Raw genomic sequence first — 17,644 nt, 5'->3', positions numbered from 1 at the left:
GAAGTCATAGGTGTTCTATAACCAATTTATCAAGAACCTCCTCCTGGGTGTGAACATCTGGACTCAGTCACAGAGGGCAAAGCTTACAGAGGATTCTCAGAGCTTCAGTACAATCTGACTCCTCCTAATACATACATTTGCTAAAGCTAACTCACTAGGCCTCAGGGTTGCAGTCTTTCTTTTTGAAAGTCAGTTTCTCAAGATGATACAAACCCCATGGCTCTGACCCAGGCCTGTGCCTAGATGTTGTACAAGACCATAAAATCTCAGGTCTGTAACTATATTTAGCAGATAAATTCTCATCATCACTGAGAGAGTGAGTAGTTCCCAGATTGCAGTATCTGATAGAGACTTATCATAGGGTGCCGACTCTGGTTTGCTCTGGTAAAGGGTCACTACATGTTCAGAGGCATTCTTGTCTTTTGGCTTTCAATATTTATGCAACTAGAAATCAGCTCTAATGTTTGATTTAAGCTAAAATGACTCCATTTACATACAGCTGGGTAAAGTCCAGGCCCCACCTAGTAACCACACATGGCCATTCTCTGAGCCTAATGATTAGTTTAAATGGTACTCGTTTTAGATGATCAGTGTTAATTGAATTTCTGACTAAATTTCTTCCAAGAACTATGGATTCGTTAAATGCGAGCAAACCTAAGAGAGAATGCGGGTTCGGTTCCAGACCACTGCAAAAAGCAAGTATTGCAATAAAGTGAGGTGTAACCTTTTTACTGGTGGAGGGTCTTGCCTTCCTTCAATTTGTAAAAAAAGAAAAAAAAAAACTTGTGAAGCACAATATAATGAAGTATGCCTGTAATCCTTTTTTTGTACATGAAACTATATTGGTTTTCCTTATCTAATGATTTATTTGTCATATGACTAGAGTTTTAGAGAGGCAGATAACAGACCTATAATTTTTAACCAACATAGGTCACCCACTCTTTTATGAAAGCAGTAGAATCTCAGAGAAAAGCACATACATCATATTTGCATTAAATTTCAGGGATATTACAGAACCACTAAGGCTGATGAATGAACTCATTTTTTAACCTTTAAGCCTTGCTTGGTCTTATTTGTGGCTCCAGATTTTACTGTGTGGATAATAGAGTCCTTACTGTATTGTAAGCAAGAGCGTGGCATGAATAGATTATGATTTTTTAAAGATAGGGCATCGATCAAATCACATATACATCCATTCCGATAGTAACACATTTGCCTTAAACTCAGCTGAATAGCTATTTAAATTATTCAAATATTTCAAGTGGGTTGAGAGGGATGGTTTGAAATTCATATTTATTTAAATCCTTGCTTTAATTCTAATTATTTAGGAAATGTTGGGCAAACCACTTAATGCCTGGGCGTCTGAACATACTCATCTGTACAGTCTAGAATCATGGTAATAAGCCCAGCTCTCATGTTGTTTTAAAGAATAAAGAAAAGTATGTCAGTAAACTATCTGGTTATTTTTTTCAAAAGGTTGTGATATTCTGTGATATTCTAATATTTGTAACTATACCATAAAGACCATAATGTTTTTACTCTTTACAGATAAGGCCGTGCAAACACCAGTGTCAGAGCTGATGAATGATGAATAATGATAATTATACACCCACCCTACCTCCTAGTGTTTTTCACTTCTTCAAAAAAAAAATAAAATCTCTAACTAAAATTCTATATAGTTTTATCAAATTTATTAGGGACGATTTTCAGGAGAAAGAAAACATAAAGTTAATATAAGAGATAGTCTGAGATGAAATATTTACAACATCTATGACAGAGAAAGAATTAATATCCATAAAAACAAGCAAAGCAACAAAAGGCAAATTATATAAACAGAAACCTAAGCAGAGAATATAGATATGCAAATCACAGAAGAATAAGATTCATAATATCCAGCACTGATGAGTGAATGGGGAAATAAGCACTTTACATTGAGCATACACTGGTTAAGCCTTTATGGAGAGCAATTTGGCAGTACCCATAAAAATTTTTAATGCGTGTACTTTTCTCTCATAAATTCCACTTCTAAGAACCCATCCTAAAAAAAATACCCTATGTATACCCAAAAGAAGATATTATACTGTATTTATTATCTTAAAAAATTAAAGAAAAAATACATGTTTATTAATAGAGAGTTAAAATACGATACATCCACATTATAGAATACTCTGTGGCCATTAACACAGATGCAAACAGATCTATAGAAAGACATCTAACACATACTAAGTGGAAAAAAGCAAGTTTTAGAACATATACATATGAATAAAATATTTTATTTTAAAACACTTGGAATGTATGCTCTTATACTTTTTTATAAGTCTAGAAATAGGGTTCAGATCTCACTGGAATTAGCTGGTCCCTGATTCCAGATCACTCTAGCCTTCTCTGTACTCCAGAGAGAACCAAGACCAGAATCTGGAGGAACCTCTGAGACATCCCGCCAGCGTTGAGCCTTTCCAGCACTGCCAATTCCTAGTTTTCAGCAGGGCCCAATGAGAAAGTGAATTTTTTTAAAAAGAAGATGATAAAAAGGAGTTTTACCATTTACTATTCTCACTATCTACAAGTGCCACTGTTTGAGTTTTCAGAAAAGGTATGTACTACTTTTTTTTTAATTAGTGAAAAAGGAAAATTAAATTTATAATTTCAAGATGAGAAAGGACTCTCTGAACACAAATAGAAGATTAAACCTGATCTCCCAGATAGGTAGTATGAATATAAATTTAAATAAACAATGAAATAACCACAGTGTCTTTTATTTAGAACCTGTCTTCAGCCACATTTTAGCACAGACACAAAAACATGTTAATTTGAGAAAGAAAACTTCAGAGAAATAGTTTCAGGAAGTGGATTTAGCCCTTAGACAAATGGGCTGCCTCTGTTTAAAAAGAGTTATTTAACAAATCAAAGGCTTTAATCAAGGCAGAAAAAATCTGATTAGGTATTATGACTAATATTCATAGTACAAAATGTTCAGGAGATATCATTACCAAGAAAAAGAAAAAAAGGCATATCTAGCCGCCTACTAAATATTTCCACCTCAGCGTCTGAATTGTGCCTCAAATTTAACATGTCCAAAATCAAGCTCATACTCTTCCCACACACCTGGTCTTTTAATGTTCCCTATCTACCTGTTAGGCAAGCCAGAAATCAAGGCATCACCTTTGACATATCCTTTTCAGTCATCCTCATATTCAATCACCTCAAATGCTTCACCCCCTAAATATCTCACAAATCTGTTTATTTCCCTCCATCTCTAGTGCAAGCAATCATCATCTCTCCCCTGAACTTCAGCAACAGCCACCTAAACTCATCTCTCTGTAACTACTCTATCTGCCTACCCAATACTTTCAATGTTATCCTCATATTGGAGCCAGAATGGAATTTCTGAAACCACTGATACCCATTAGATAAACACTTCAACAGATTCCCTCTGTATTCAGGATAAAGTCCCAAATCTCAAGATTAGCCATCACGGCCTACATTGTCTGGCCTATATCTACCTGCCCAGCTTCATCTCAAACCACTCTCCTCTTGCTCTTGGCATTCTTTCAGACCTTCCTACTAGCCATCTTCCCTCCCGCCACAGGGACTTGACACATACTATTTCCTATAACTGGTAAGTTCTACCCCCTCCTATTTGCCTAGATAAATTCTATTCATTCCTCAGTATCATCTTAGGTGTTACTTCATCAGGAAAGCTTTCCTTGACCTCCATTATGAGGTCAAACTTCCATATTAAAGGGACTTCCAGTACAGTGTACTTGTCTGAATGTAATTTAATGTGTAATTGTGCAATTGTGATTGTGGCATTCTCTCCCTCTAAACCCAAAGTATCTTGAATGCAATGATAATGTTTGCTTTCCTCACCATATCACAGAACTTAGCATAGGTATACAGGAGTATTCAATAAATGTTTAATTAACAGATGAATAGATGGGTGAAAGACAGCTAAGGTACTGTCTTGCTTAGCTACAGAAGTGACCTTTAAAGCTAATTTCTAGTTCTATAATTACATGAGTTTACATATGTACATTATAGTATCTGATGTCTTTATTTTTTAAATTTGTTAGTTTATTACTAAATAAACAAATATAAGTGGTATTACTAGTCGTGGTTATAGGTCTTTTATTTTAGGGGTTGCATTATGTATTATGTTAATTTTATCTTCCTAGTATTTACAATTCCCTCTTTCGATTGAGGGAATTGTAAATACTAGGAAGATAAAATTAACATAATACCCTTTATATTATCAAGTAATAAAATAACCCCACTGGGAGAAGGGAGGCAAGTGTTTTTTTGTTGGAGTTTCAAAGTAAGTACATCTGAATCCATGTACTTACAACATTAAAACCAACTTAAGACTCCTGATAGAATAAGTAAAGTAAAAGATAAACATTTGGCATGGTAAATAGAGATTTCACTACTGTAGTGATACTGCCCACCATGCAGCTTAATTCACCACAATGAAAATTAACTCCTAAGAGAGTATTAGAAATATTATATGTTTCCTGTTGACTTAAGATCTGAGCAGCAGCAAGAAGTCCCTTTCTGAAGACACTATTTTCTTCCACTCCCTTCCCTCTTAATTAATTTGTTAAATATGAAAATCATTAAAAAGCAATAGGACTTTTGAAACTTAAGCTTCTCTCTCTCTCATTGTTTCTAAAGAGTGGGTCCAAAACAGACTCAAAAGTAGTGAAAAGATAAAGTCTCAAAAAATCACTTTTTTAAAAAAAAGGACAAAAATATATCAATTATGTTTAAATCCATGCACTCAAAATTCTCTATAAAATAAAATCTAATTGATCAACACTGAATGATGCTAAAAAACAAAATAAATAAACTGATTATTTTGAAGTTTAGTAAATAAAGAGAAAGAATCAGGTATATATCTTGCCTTTCTATACAAATTCTACTACTGGTAACCAAACAATAGATATGGGAAGGTTCTCTTTACAGTAGTATTTCAGGTAATAAGTAATAGATTTAGAATGTCACCATTTTGAAACTCCTAATGAATTAATGGATCAAACCATTGAGCATCAATAGCTAACATCATCAAAAAAGAAAACAATCAGATATTGTGTGTCTCTTGATGGAAGAACACTTTACCACTTCTGAAGATGTCTTCCTGCCCCCTATACACTCCCAACAACAAAAACTTAACTTAAATCTCATCAACTTTCTAGAAGAAAACTTTCAATGTACAGGAAATACAGAGAAATAAGCCAAAGCACATTGGGATGCCATCAGCAAAATCCACACTGGAAATCACTGCAAACAAGTTTCTTCAACAAACTATAAGAAAGAGAGAGACAGAGAGAGAGCGAGCTAGATAGATATGAGGGAGAGGTCCTACAGATGAAGAGATATAAAAGATGTAATGAACAATTCTCATTCAAGCAAATTGTAAAAAAATATACATGAGGTAATTAAAAATCTGAAGAATGGTTATTTTAAAAAATTATGTGCACCCATACGTATATCCAGGTGCAATAACGACACTATTGTTATATTTTTTAAAAAGAGGTATATACTTAAATATCTGCATAAAAAATTACACAATGCCTAGGATTTGCTCCAAAAGAATATGGGCAGAATGGCAGTAGACGGGGTTACAGAAGGAGCAGGACTGGCCATGAATTAATGGTTGTTGAACAGGAACTTAAGAGTTCATAACGCTATTCTACTTACTTTTGAAATTCTCCATAAAGTTTTAAAAATCATAGGAAGAGTTTCTCTTTGTAACATGCATTTTTTTTCCAAAAATATTTTGGTTATTTTTTTGTGTCACACTCCAAGCTACAGTTTCCTTTCTTTACCTCCCTTCCCTTGGCAACCAAGGCAGTGGCTGTTTCTATCATTATTGCTATTTGAGATAATTTATAATTTCAAAAAATATTCTAGAGGATGACGATGATGACGACAACAATGATGATAGAAAACATGGTGGCATCTTGTCATCACAGTAAAACAATTACATTATCCTTGACAATAACTCTTCATCATTCAATCTCTCCTCCCTCTATCCCTGTAGGAGCAACAAAGATCTAATATCAGTCACTCATAATTAAGCACAATTAACGTTTCAAAGCTAGAGCTGAGATGAGATGCTGAGAGATACCTATTTCCAAAGTTATGGCTTTCTCCCAAGTTCAATCCCAGTGCAGAAAACTCCTCAGGAATAGTGTCCCAGTCCCCTCTCAGTTTGAGGAATGACCACTCCTTCCCCATTCATATGGACACTATATAAGGGAGCAGACATATTTTCACACAATAAAGACACAGCCTCTGGTGGGTGAAATTATGTCTCCCAAACAATACATCTCAGTTCTAACCCCTGGTACCTATGAATGTGACTTAATTTGGAAATAGGGCTTTTGCAGATATAATTAAGTTAAGGAACTTGAGATGAGCTCATCCTGGGTGGGCCTTAAACTCAAAGACTGGTATCCTCATAAGAGAAAAGAAAGAGATTTAAGACACAAAGATACACAGAGAAGGTCATGAAAAGACAGAGGCAAAGACTGAAGTTATATAGCCACAAGCCAAGGAACACCAAGGGTTGCTGACAACCACCAGAAGCTAGGAGACAGACATGAAACAAATTTCCCAGCCAGAAAGAACCAATCCTGCTAACATCTAGGTTTTGGACTTCTGGCCTCCAGAATTTTGAGATAATAAATTTCTGTTATTTTAAGCCCTCAAGTTTGTGGTCATTTGTTACAGCAGTCCTAAAAAAAACCCTAATACACAGCCCCTGGCAGAGCTGACTGGTCCAGGAGTAAATATCTCACACATGCTCAGTTCTAGCCTTGGAAATCTGTAATTGTGACCAAGAAATTCCAACCTCAGTCTGGCTGTCTCTTATACGTAAAAGATGTTAACCCAGGAGGAGGTTGCGGCTTGTGGGCAGAGAAGCAGAGAAAGACTGTGGCAAAAGAAAAGAAACACATACCCTGTATCCAATTTGTTTCCGAGACCCAGGTGCACCCCTGTTCTTGGGTCCTATGAGACACTCCTTTATCAAAAAAATTAAAATCACCCTTTTATGCTCAAACTAGTTCAAGTGGGTTTCTGTAAATTGTCACCCAAAGAGTCCTAACACACTCAGGAATATGCTGCCAAAAACCTTTCAGTAAAGATTGGCTGGAACAAGTCCTTCCTGGGTGGGTGCCAAGAAAAGCTGAATTGACTCAAGAACCCTCTAAGAGAGAGCAAAGGAAACTTCAGGCTAGAGATACAAGCACAGTGGCAAAAGATAATGCAAAACAGAACCTCAGTTTTCACTGGACATAAGAGTCAAGACCAGATCTTATCATGAGAGGGAGTATGGGTTAATAATGATGTTGAATATTCCAAAAATTAAAAATAAAACAGAAAAGAAAAAAAATTGGTCAAGCTGTATAAACTATACTAATTAAAACTACCCATGAAATTGATTTTTACTATATAAATATAGCACGATTTCTTTGTGCATATAAATAATGTCCATCAGATTTCTTTTGGGGGGAGGTTTATTTGATTACAACCTTAAACACTTCATGTATTTTGGTCTCCTTTTGAAAAGACTACAAATAATGCTTGCTTCTTTGCTTTCAAAATATTCCAATGTGAAGTAGAAGAAGTACCCATACTAATTTTTTTTTCTGCCAGTGATGAGAATAACAAGGGTTTGGGTTGAAAAGAATAACACAAACATCCATCCCAAAAGGGGAAAACCTTGGGTATTGTGGGAACAAATGATACAAATGTGGCCAAGCCCCTTTTTAACCGAAAAGGATAGCTGGTCAGTCGTAAGCATAGTAAGTCACCAACGAATAATTAATTCTAAATTAATGATCAAATCATTTTCTAGATTCATTATAAAATTATACAAGAAAAGAAAGAGAAAGGGAGAGAGAAAGAGCCAGGAAGAGTGAGAATATCTGGAAAATAAAAATAAATAAAAAGTTCTGAGAAACCCATGCTTGAATAAATGACAACAAAATAATGCTTCTCAAAAAAACATCTGAGTTATAATGCTATTGAGTTTTGCTTGAGAAAGCCCTGTACACTCATTTATTTTCTAAGTACTAGAAAACAACCTGATTTCTTCTGAAATATTTTTTATTATAAAAGTAACATGTGTTCAGTAGTCACTTTCCTTAAATCACCTAGAAAAATCTTAGCATAAAACATGACTCTTATAACAGAAGATTTTGTGACAAACAAAGCCTTCAACCAGCTCAACTAATGTAAAAAAGAAATAGGGCAGAAAGTCCAAGACAAGAAAAGTGGCTGGAATTACTTTCCTGGTTATGAGTTGCAAGTTAAGATAGATTCCAGGATTTTAGAGAAAGAAAACAAATTGGAAAAAAGGAAAGGAGAACATCTGGAAACAAGCTAAATGACTTAAAGGATTATTCGAAAGAAAAGATGTGATGACAAGGTCTAGTCATTCTTCACTTTCACATAAGAGTTAAATGAGCAATGATACCAATTTAGATTTAAACACTGAAACCATCTCAAATTCATGAAAAATACTCTGATACCCCAGCAGCAGATGAAAGCATGCTAAATTAGACTATATTCCTTAAATGTTGGAAGAAACTTCATAAAGGCCTCCTTCCTTGGGTTTTCTTCTCCTATTAAATAAAATAAAGAGAAAGAGGCTAAATACGGAAAAGCTTCAAACATGCCAGATATAAATACAGTGTCTCCTCAGTGCTAGCCATTTCCTACACGATAAAAAAGGAGTTAGGTTTCCCAAAGAACAGGATCATCAACACAAGAGAAGACCCTAAGAGACAAGAATTTTTCTCATTAAATTACCTAAATCTTAATTCTAAATAGTTCTCAGAGCCATTTTTTAACCAAATTGTACTTTCATCGATCCATGATCAAAGACTCAATGAATTCAACAACTCTAGTCAGGATCCACTATGGGCATTTTTAATACCTTATGCAAAATTTCATGAAAAAGAAGCTTTTAGGAACCTCAGAAAATAGACTTTATTCTCTCACACCTTAATACACTTTATTTTCCCCAAATACATAAATTGCAGTTCTCTTCCCTGTTTAAAAGCACAAAAAGCACACAAATCAAGTGGTACCTTAGTTTATCTAGAGCATAACCATTCTATCAAACACAGTTTTAAAAGAAGGTGGCGCGGGGGTGGGCGTTGGGGAAGTAGTTGGACTGAAATTACAGGCTGTCATGACATCTCAATATCGAAAACTGAATACCTGGTTCCACAGGAGAGTACGGTTTTTATTCACAGTCTCGTTACTAAGCAACTATAACAATGGCTGCATGAGCTTTTTAGAAGCTAGCGCAGTTAAGGGGGCAGGAAATCTAAGGAAAGAAAAATGGGGAAAACTCCTTGCTTTGGGAATCTCTATCTCAGGATAAACTCAATGTAATAACAAACAAGCAAAACCAAAAACAATCTAAACTTAAAACAAGCAGTTTCTTAAAGGACAAGAAAAGTACATGGTACTATGTATCATTCACTTTAATTTTAGTTTTGTTTAATTTCAAAATTCACATCTAACTGGTGATAATGATTTCCTTACTGTGTTGCCTTTGTGGTCCCTTCTTTCCGTCACCCTCCCTAGGGAATTTTTTTTTCCAAATTTCCCTACTGATTAAAAGAACATTTTTGACCTCTTAAATCCATTTCTTTGTTTACAGAAGCTATAAAAACTAGTTTACAATTGTTTCATGTTGCCTCAGCTTTGAACTGAGAACACTCTTGGACATCAAACTATTCTTTTGAAGGGAGCAGTGTCTCAAACAGAGCCAGACACTTTCCCAGCCTCTCCCTCAACCAGAGCTTTGCAAATGTCAAGTCTTTTTCAAAGTTAGACTATACAGTGTGGGTTAGATTTGGGGTGGGGCTAGGGTAAGAGGGCTTTCCATAAATGTTCCAAGAGAATTTTATAGACTGGACTTGCAAAGGGCTAAGGAGCGGGTTATAAATTTAGAAGATATGACCTCGCCGACTTTTCTTTCAATCTTTCCTTGCAGCTTTCAACATTTACTGCAATGTGAGAAAGGTCTAGAAACTGCTATATTCTCTAAATATCTGTTCTACAGAAAGAGACTTCTATTTCTCCCTCCTCACCCATTCAGTTCTCCCCTCTTCTCTCCTTCTCTCCTTCTTCCTCTCCCTCTCTCTCCCTTCCCCCTCACTCCTCCCTCTCTCTACTCCTCTGCTCCTTCTCCTTCCCTCTCCCCCTCCCCCTCTGTCTCCCTCTCCCGCTTCCTCCCTCTCTCTCTCCTTCTCTCTCCTTGTTTCTCTCTCTCTTAGTTCCTGAAAGATGCTAAGCTGGTAGGCAAAATGAAAAGGTATTAGAATTATTTTTTGCATCAAAGCTGAGCAATCATCGTGTGACTCTGTTCCCAAGGTGCCTCTACATTCTGATAAAGCTCTATTTTAAAAAGAGACTTCCAGAGATGAGTAGAAACTTAAATACTGGAAAGTGAAGATACAAAATGTCTCAGCCAAGAAGCACAGCCAAGTGTCAAAGTCATGCCTGCTTTTAGATCCCAAAGATAAAGGTAATTTTGTCTCAGAAGATTCCCTGAGCAGCATTTGGAGGAAGAGCCTGTTTAGGTCTCCTGTTTTTAATTAAATTTAGTTTCATTTCTTAAATTTAATTCTCATTTTACTTTTTTAAAAGACATAAACAATGTGCAGTCTTTGTAATTACTACAAACCACTCTGTTACTTGAAATAAACCAAACGAAGAACATTCTCCACATATAGTTATTACCTCTACTGGCAACAATACAGAAAACTTAGTACTTACTTACATTACACATTTCATGGTCAAACTGATTCAAAAATTGGTTAGCTTCAGAGTCTACTCTGTCAGCATCTTCCTGCAGCTAATGATTTGGACAACGTGAACATTCTCAAATAAGAAAGTTTTTTTCTTTCCAGAATTCTTCAACTGTTAAAATTCTTATATTTGCATACTATAAAATTCAAGCCTTTTTTTTATATCTTGGCCATATTTCCAAAGACCTTTGAAAACTAATGGTCACCTATATGTGTAAGATTATATTACTCATTGAAGCACTGCCAGTAACTGTAAAAATATTGAAAACAATAGAGAATTGGTAAATTATGGCACATTTATATAACAGTATATTATGCAGCTGGAAAAACTAGAAAGCACTTTATAAATGTGAAGGAATGATCTCTAAGATATATTTTTCACTAAAAATGCAAAATAAAGAATACTATGCATAGGAGGCTACTAATTCTGTTTTTTAAAGAACAATATATACAGTTAAATTTTCAGTTACATGTACATACAACATCTTTAAAAAGATAATAAGATCTGGTAAGAGTTCTGCCTCGGAGGAGAAAAAGTGAGAATGGGGGTAAGACAAAGCCTTTGTCTCATATATCTTTTTGAATTTTTTACCATGTGAATGTTTTGCCTGTTCAAAAGTTACATTTTTTAATTTTAAAAAGTCTAAGGTTACTGGCAAATTATAACATATACAGATGGTATGCTGACTCATCATCAGCAAAGTTTATGCTTTTCAGTTTATAACAGTGATAATTTATACTGATATGTGAAGAATATCCCACACCAGAATAATTTTCTAACATGATCTTCTGGAATTAAAGGTATAATCTAACCTGCTCTAATGATCTCTTATGTAGACAGAGACATTACCCTGGCTCCCTTAGCTGCTGATACTCTTGCTTTTAAATATAAATAGTACAACTACACAATGCAAGTAGATTTTATGTTTGTGAATTTGAAGGCATTTGAAAGCTATTTGGGAGAAACAAAGACCATTACCTGCATTTGAAAAAAGGGGTAAGGCGAAATCTAGGTGGTTTGCTTAAGGTCAACCAATAAGTTACAAAAAGAAAGACACATTAAAACTAAAAGCCTCTTCAAAACTACTTTTTAAATGGGTAGAAAATAGGATCCTTCTAAAAGCATGTGTGTATGTGTGTGTATACACACATGTGTGGGCATGCACACAAAGAAAAAGACAGAAAATGAATGTTTTTAGCCATGACCAAATCCTTACTTATTCAGAAATATATGGTCATTTTCTGTCAAAGAGTGTGCTAGAGACAAAAATACTAGCTCAGCAGAGAAGAGGGAAGAGTCTAGGCAGGAGAGGTAACATCTGAGCTGAGTCTTGAAGGATGAAAAAGATGATGTCAGAAAGAGAAGGGGAAGGAACATTCCATGCAAAGGCAGAGCACTCTGCCTCAAACATTCAGGAATAGAGGATGGTTGTGTATGGCTAGAGAGGAGGGTTCATGGCAGGAAATGCGGGTTGAATGAAAGGCTGGAGCTAGCTTGGAAAGGGCATGTATATCATGCTAACGGGTTTGGACTTATAACTATAGAGGGGAGAATGTAAAGAAAAAAGCAAGGTTCCAAAAAGATATAAAGAGGTGATCTAAGGGAATGAAATAAGATTCATGAAGAAAAGTTAAGAGGCCAGAGGTTATTTAACCTAATACACTTCCTGCGCAGGAAGGCATCTTCTACAGATTAATAGTTAGAGCTGTACTCCACTGAAGAAAAGAAGAATAAGTATTCAGTTCTGATAATACCACATTAAAGGTGAGTAAAAAATATTGGGAGAACAAGTAACCCCACTGAGAAAGGGCCAGACGCTGGGGGACGCTGGGTAAGAGTTGGGTAAAGGGGACAGAAGTCCAAATGATTTAAAGAAGGCAAAACTGAAGGTGCACAGATCAAGCCCATTTCTTGAAACAAAGAGTGGCATCTCTTTTTCAGGGAGTATTTTACAAGAGAGGCCCTTGTCCACAGGATGGTTCAAACATTGTCCTGCTGACCACCTCAGAATGCTGTATGCCCTGTTTATCCCATACAGACCATTATCCTTGGTCTGTAAATGGAAGAAATATGGTCAAACCAAACAAATTCAAAACACTAAACATTATTTACTTGGAATACTCAGGGGAAGACATGTCTAAATCACAAAATACTTTTAAAGAGGTTAGTGCTATTATTTTCTAATACAGGTACCAATGCCAAAGGCTAAACAAGTATTGTCAATAGTGTATGAACTTTACCACTGTGGAAGCAGTATTGCTTATAGGCAACCTTCTTTCTTAAAATAAGTCAGGAATTTGCACTGCAATTGTGAATTCTAAACCACTTAGCTATTTTCTTCATAAAAAAGAATGACAAATTTAAGTAGAGCCCCAAAACTTAAGTACAGCAAATGACCACAAATACCAAAACTTAAGAGTTTAAGTTAGCACTTTCTCACCACATATGAAATATCAACCTCAGGACATTGTGAAGGAAAGAAAAACAACTGGCAAGTAGAGTGAATGTTGACCCTTACTGGCAAATTAGTGAATTTTTTTCTTGAAGTTTAAATTGTTAATTGATCAAACATGAAGGAAACAGTACCTGGTCGATGGAATCAGGTTGAGAATCCCATTGAGAACATAGCTGAACTCTGCATGATCCTGAGCCACGAGTGCCACCAGACCCTCACAGCAGGCTGTTCGAACCACGACATTATCACTGCAACACTTCTCCCACAGCAAGTTCAAGGCAGGAGTCTGAAATCAAACTAGTGGTTAAAGGATACTTCTGATGAGCAGCAAATGCATACATACCCCCAGCCATGCATCAAAGTGTAATTCATTCGCAGTAGGCTAGCTTTCCTATACAAAGATGATACTGTTGTCACACAGAATAAATAAAGTCCCTTTTCCAAGACAAGTAAAGGATGTGTTCCGACACAGCAACTCTTTCTTATCTGGTGTCTTTGCTGCAAAATAAGGCTGGTTGCAGACAGGTATGATCCGAGTTCGAGTAACACAACAGAACTAACATGGGATCAAATCTAAGACTTGGCTCTACCACAATGCTCTAACCAAGCTGTTTAACTAGACACCAACAGTATCAGCAGATCAGTTAGTTTAAATTGAACTCTAAATCATACCTATGTTTCAAACCCTAAATGGCAGTAGCATTTTCAGAAAATGTTCCTGCTCTCCTACTACCAACCTCTATCACCTACATGCACCCCCGCCATTCCCTGCAATGTCCCTGACCCAATTTACTGAAGTCTAATGTGAGCACACAGTGAAAAAGAGAGAAGTAGGACAGACTACCAGCAAGCTGCTCATTCTATGCTACCAACAAAAGTTTTTCTAACATGTTTTGCCCAAGAAAGAGACTATGACTTTTCTAACTCATATCATGAATGTCGCCTTTCACAAAAAAATCACTGAAGAGTATATAAGTGACTATAAGTTCCTTATTTTGAAAATCCCTATAAAAGCAGAGGTTTTAACTTTTATAATTTTCTCAGGAATCCATGATCTCCCGACTCCCCCCAAAAAATTCACTATTAAAGATAAACCAATAGTTGAATGCATTATGAGTAAAGTCCACTTAAATTTACACATGGTTTGGGTGGTTTTATGGTTTGTGGTTTTTTGTCAGTTTGTTTTTGAAGAACATATAATGAAGCTATTTTTCTTTCATTCTGACATAATTTATTGGGGAAATACATAATTTGGAGAAAAAATTAAGATCCCCATCACCCACAGAATAACTAAAAGAATGAAAATCAACATCACATTTTGCCCACTTTCTCACTGATGCTGGCTCTGAGAGCTTTTTCAATCTTAGAATCCCATTATGACAGAACAATCTAGTTAACAGTCACTGCAGGAATGTAATATTTATATTCTAATTCTTTAATTCAGAAGAGAATTTTATTCACATCTATGGATAATATCAAAGGGTCTAAATGTCATTACTCCATTACTAAGCCAGTAAAACAAAATAAATGAATAAAAAACTGTTGCTTCAGGCAATACTGTGTCCTCGTAGAAGTAAGCATTCATTTATTAATACAAGAGGAAACATTTAGTTACAGGGATTGACATTCAATAAATTCTGGCAGTTTAAGTAAAACTACTAGATCTTGTCAGAGTACATAATGTGATTATAGGCAGGATTAAGATCAGGGTTCTCATAAAACCTAATTTATATAACTGTATACAAACACTAGATAAATACCAATTAGTGAAGTATGCTCCTACACTTCCTTCTACATGACAACAGAAGCTATAAAGAAATGCAACTTGGGGCAGTTAATCAAAAAGAATATGAGAGAAAGGAAATCAACTTGTTTCTGTTGCGAAAAAAACAATTTTTTTCCCATCATCTATATTCTCCATAGAGTTTACCTTAGAGTACCACCATGACAGCACTGGTCAACCAAAACCCAAGTGGTATATATCTCAATAAGCTGACATTGTTTCACCTCTTAGCATTTACCTGCCCTATGCATTTTTCTTCCAGCTCCGACTGTCAATGCATCTCCTTTCCAACTTAGAGCTCACATATGGGCTATTAAAAGCATGAGAAATCTCCTATATCCAAACAGAGCCACCATGTTCACTTTCCCTATTAGACAAAAATATTCCCTCTGAGGTAACCCTGTGAACCTTCTCTAAAGTATGCCTACTCTCTTCCGCCCATGTTATTTTTCATTAATAATCATTAAGAATACTCCCCTCACCCCTTCCATAGCTTATTCTTAGAGTCTGTTGTCACAAATTTTTTAATTTAAAAGAATTGGGAAGAAAAATATGGCAAACGGAAAAAAAAAAAGGCAATGAACTTCTCACAGTTCAAAATCATTTCTACAGTGACCTGAACTATGAGAAAACAAAAGAAGTGTATATGTGGTCCAGCTGGTAGCAATATCTAAATAGAACTAAAGCACAAAGCTAAACAGACCTGGTTTGTGGACTGATGGATCTTTCCTGAAAAACCACTTTCCTTTAGAACTGCAGCAATAAGATGACCCACAGCCTAAAAAAAAAAAAAAAAAAATTAATGATACTTTCTCTTAAAATTTCTCTCCAATAGTGCATTTAAAAGTAACTAATATCAATACTAGTTGACATGAGTATGAATATGGCAGTCAATTGGCAATAAAATTCCAACTCATTGACTGTATGTTACGTACAGCACTGAATTAGTCACTCTACACACATAATTTTTTATTTTCAAAATGATTCTCAAAGTAAGCATTTTTATCCCTATTTTTATCCCAATAAGCAAACTATAGTTCATAGATATCAAGAAAATTACAGGATTTTCAGTTCGAAATGCTGTCAGTATTAGAAGATAATGAGATTGTTTAATCCATGAAACCATAAGACAAATGAGAAACTCCATAGCATTTAATATCATCTTTCATCCAAATGAATTCCAACATGCTTCATCATGCCCTTAATGAAGATGGAGAAAATGTACCCCCATCTTTATAACTATGGCCCATACAGATCTGAACCAATAGATATCTCCTGACCATGACCATTCTCCCTCCTCTAGGCTCTATGATTTAATTTTTTTATTATTTTTCATTGGTTTTAGCTCTTTAATGAGCTTTCGATCTCATAAATCTCTAAAATTTTCCCATCTCCTGCTTTAGTCCAAAAGATCAAAATTAAATCTCAGACTCTTATAGGAGTGTTGATTACATAAACACATAAATATCATTACCTCCTACCACCTCAACCTCATTCTCGTAGCTCTTCAACACTACCCAGCACTACTGTCTTAGAACCTAGGCTAGCAACAATGACAGCCATTCTATGTCTGAGTTGGGAAATACTTTGCAACTGCCACAACTATTGATCCTGTGTTGGGACCAATGTATGATAGAGCTGTGAATACCTATCAGTCTTGCAAAGTCTCCAGAAAAGCTTAGATAAAAACAAAGCACCCACTCCTTCATTTATTTTTGTATTTCACATATTGAAAACAAACACCTCAATGCCTCAATGCTTGATGGTCTCAGTTTTGCAATACAAGTATTTATTTACATGAATATTAAATTTAGGCGAATTAATTGTCTCAACTCCTAGTTAAAGGGATAGTAACAAGAATTGAAGATGAGCGAACAGTTTTAGTTCCTGTTTACAAAATATAACATATTTCATTGAATGCAACTGGCCATCAACTACAAGATGGATCATTATTTTACAAACCACAAAAAAGAAAAAAAGGCTGCCAATTACTCTATGTTATACAATGTGTCTTATAATTTAGAATTATGATTTTATATTAATGAAAAAGCTCTTTCAGATTCATTTAGAAAATCATGGCCAAGTTCACAAATGTGTAGGCAATACCAACTGTATAACGACTGCCGTCATCAATTACTAAATGCACTCCAGTTTCACAGATGTTAAAATGTGAAAAAATGTGTACGAATCAATGAAATATGGCGCTAACACAGAGCAGTGGTTACAAAAGAATAAGAAGTGTTCACAAAGGAGAAGGCACAATTTCAAGAACCTAATAAAACCAATATAAAACACAAAAAGGACCAAGAAAGCTATCATTCATATTTAGAAAAAGAACTAAAAGAAAATAATGATGAACATCCCCTCACTTCCCACCAGATTCAATTTTTCTGATTTACCTTTCAATGTATCCTTCTAACGAATCAGAGAATATAGTCTAAATTGATTTTAACATACAAAATCCAAGGATATATTAGCTTATATTGCTCCTTTAGTTTTCTATAACAGAACAGTTTAAATAGACATCCTACAATACACATACACTTTTCATTTAATTTAACAGTAACATGCAT

At 35.3% G+C, this 17,644-nt stretch overlaps 1 protein-coding gene across 3 annotated transcripts in view; it reads right to left on the bottom strand.

The window, feature by feature from the left end:
- The window catches only part of FOCAD (focadhesin), a 270,313-nt gene that overhangs the window by 229,434 nt on the left and 23,235 nt on the right, over positions 1-17,644 (bottom strand). For all 3 annotated transcript variants that reach the window (XM_023533725.1, XM_023533726.1, XM_023533727.1), the window contains exons 3-4: positions 15,775-15,849; positions 13,420-13,574 (exon numbers count right to left, since the gene is read on the bottom strand). In XM_023533725.1, coding sequence (XP_023389493.1) covers positions 13,420-13,574; positions 15,775-15,849 — 230 coding nt within the window. The remainder of the gene's footprint in view (positions 1-13,419; positions 13,575-15,774; positions 15,850-17,644) is intronic.

Source organism: Pteropus vampyrus, unplaced genomic scaffold (genome assembly GCF_000151845.1).
Source record: "Pteropus vampyrus isolate Shadow unplaced genomic scaffold, Pvam_2.0 Scaffold109, whole genome shotgun sequence".
In the NCBI taxonomy this organism is placed as follows: domain Eukaryota; kingdom Metazoa; phylum Chordata; class Mammalia; order Chiroptera; family Pteropodidae; genus Pteropus; species Pteropus vampyrus.
The sequence above is the reverse complement of the archived record's forward strand: the minus strand, read 5'-3'. Positions and strand labels throughout refer to the sequence as shown.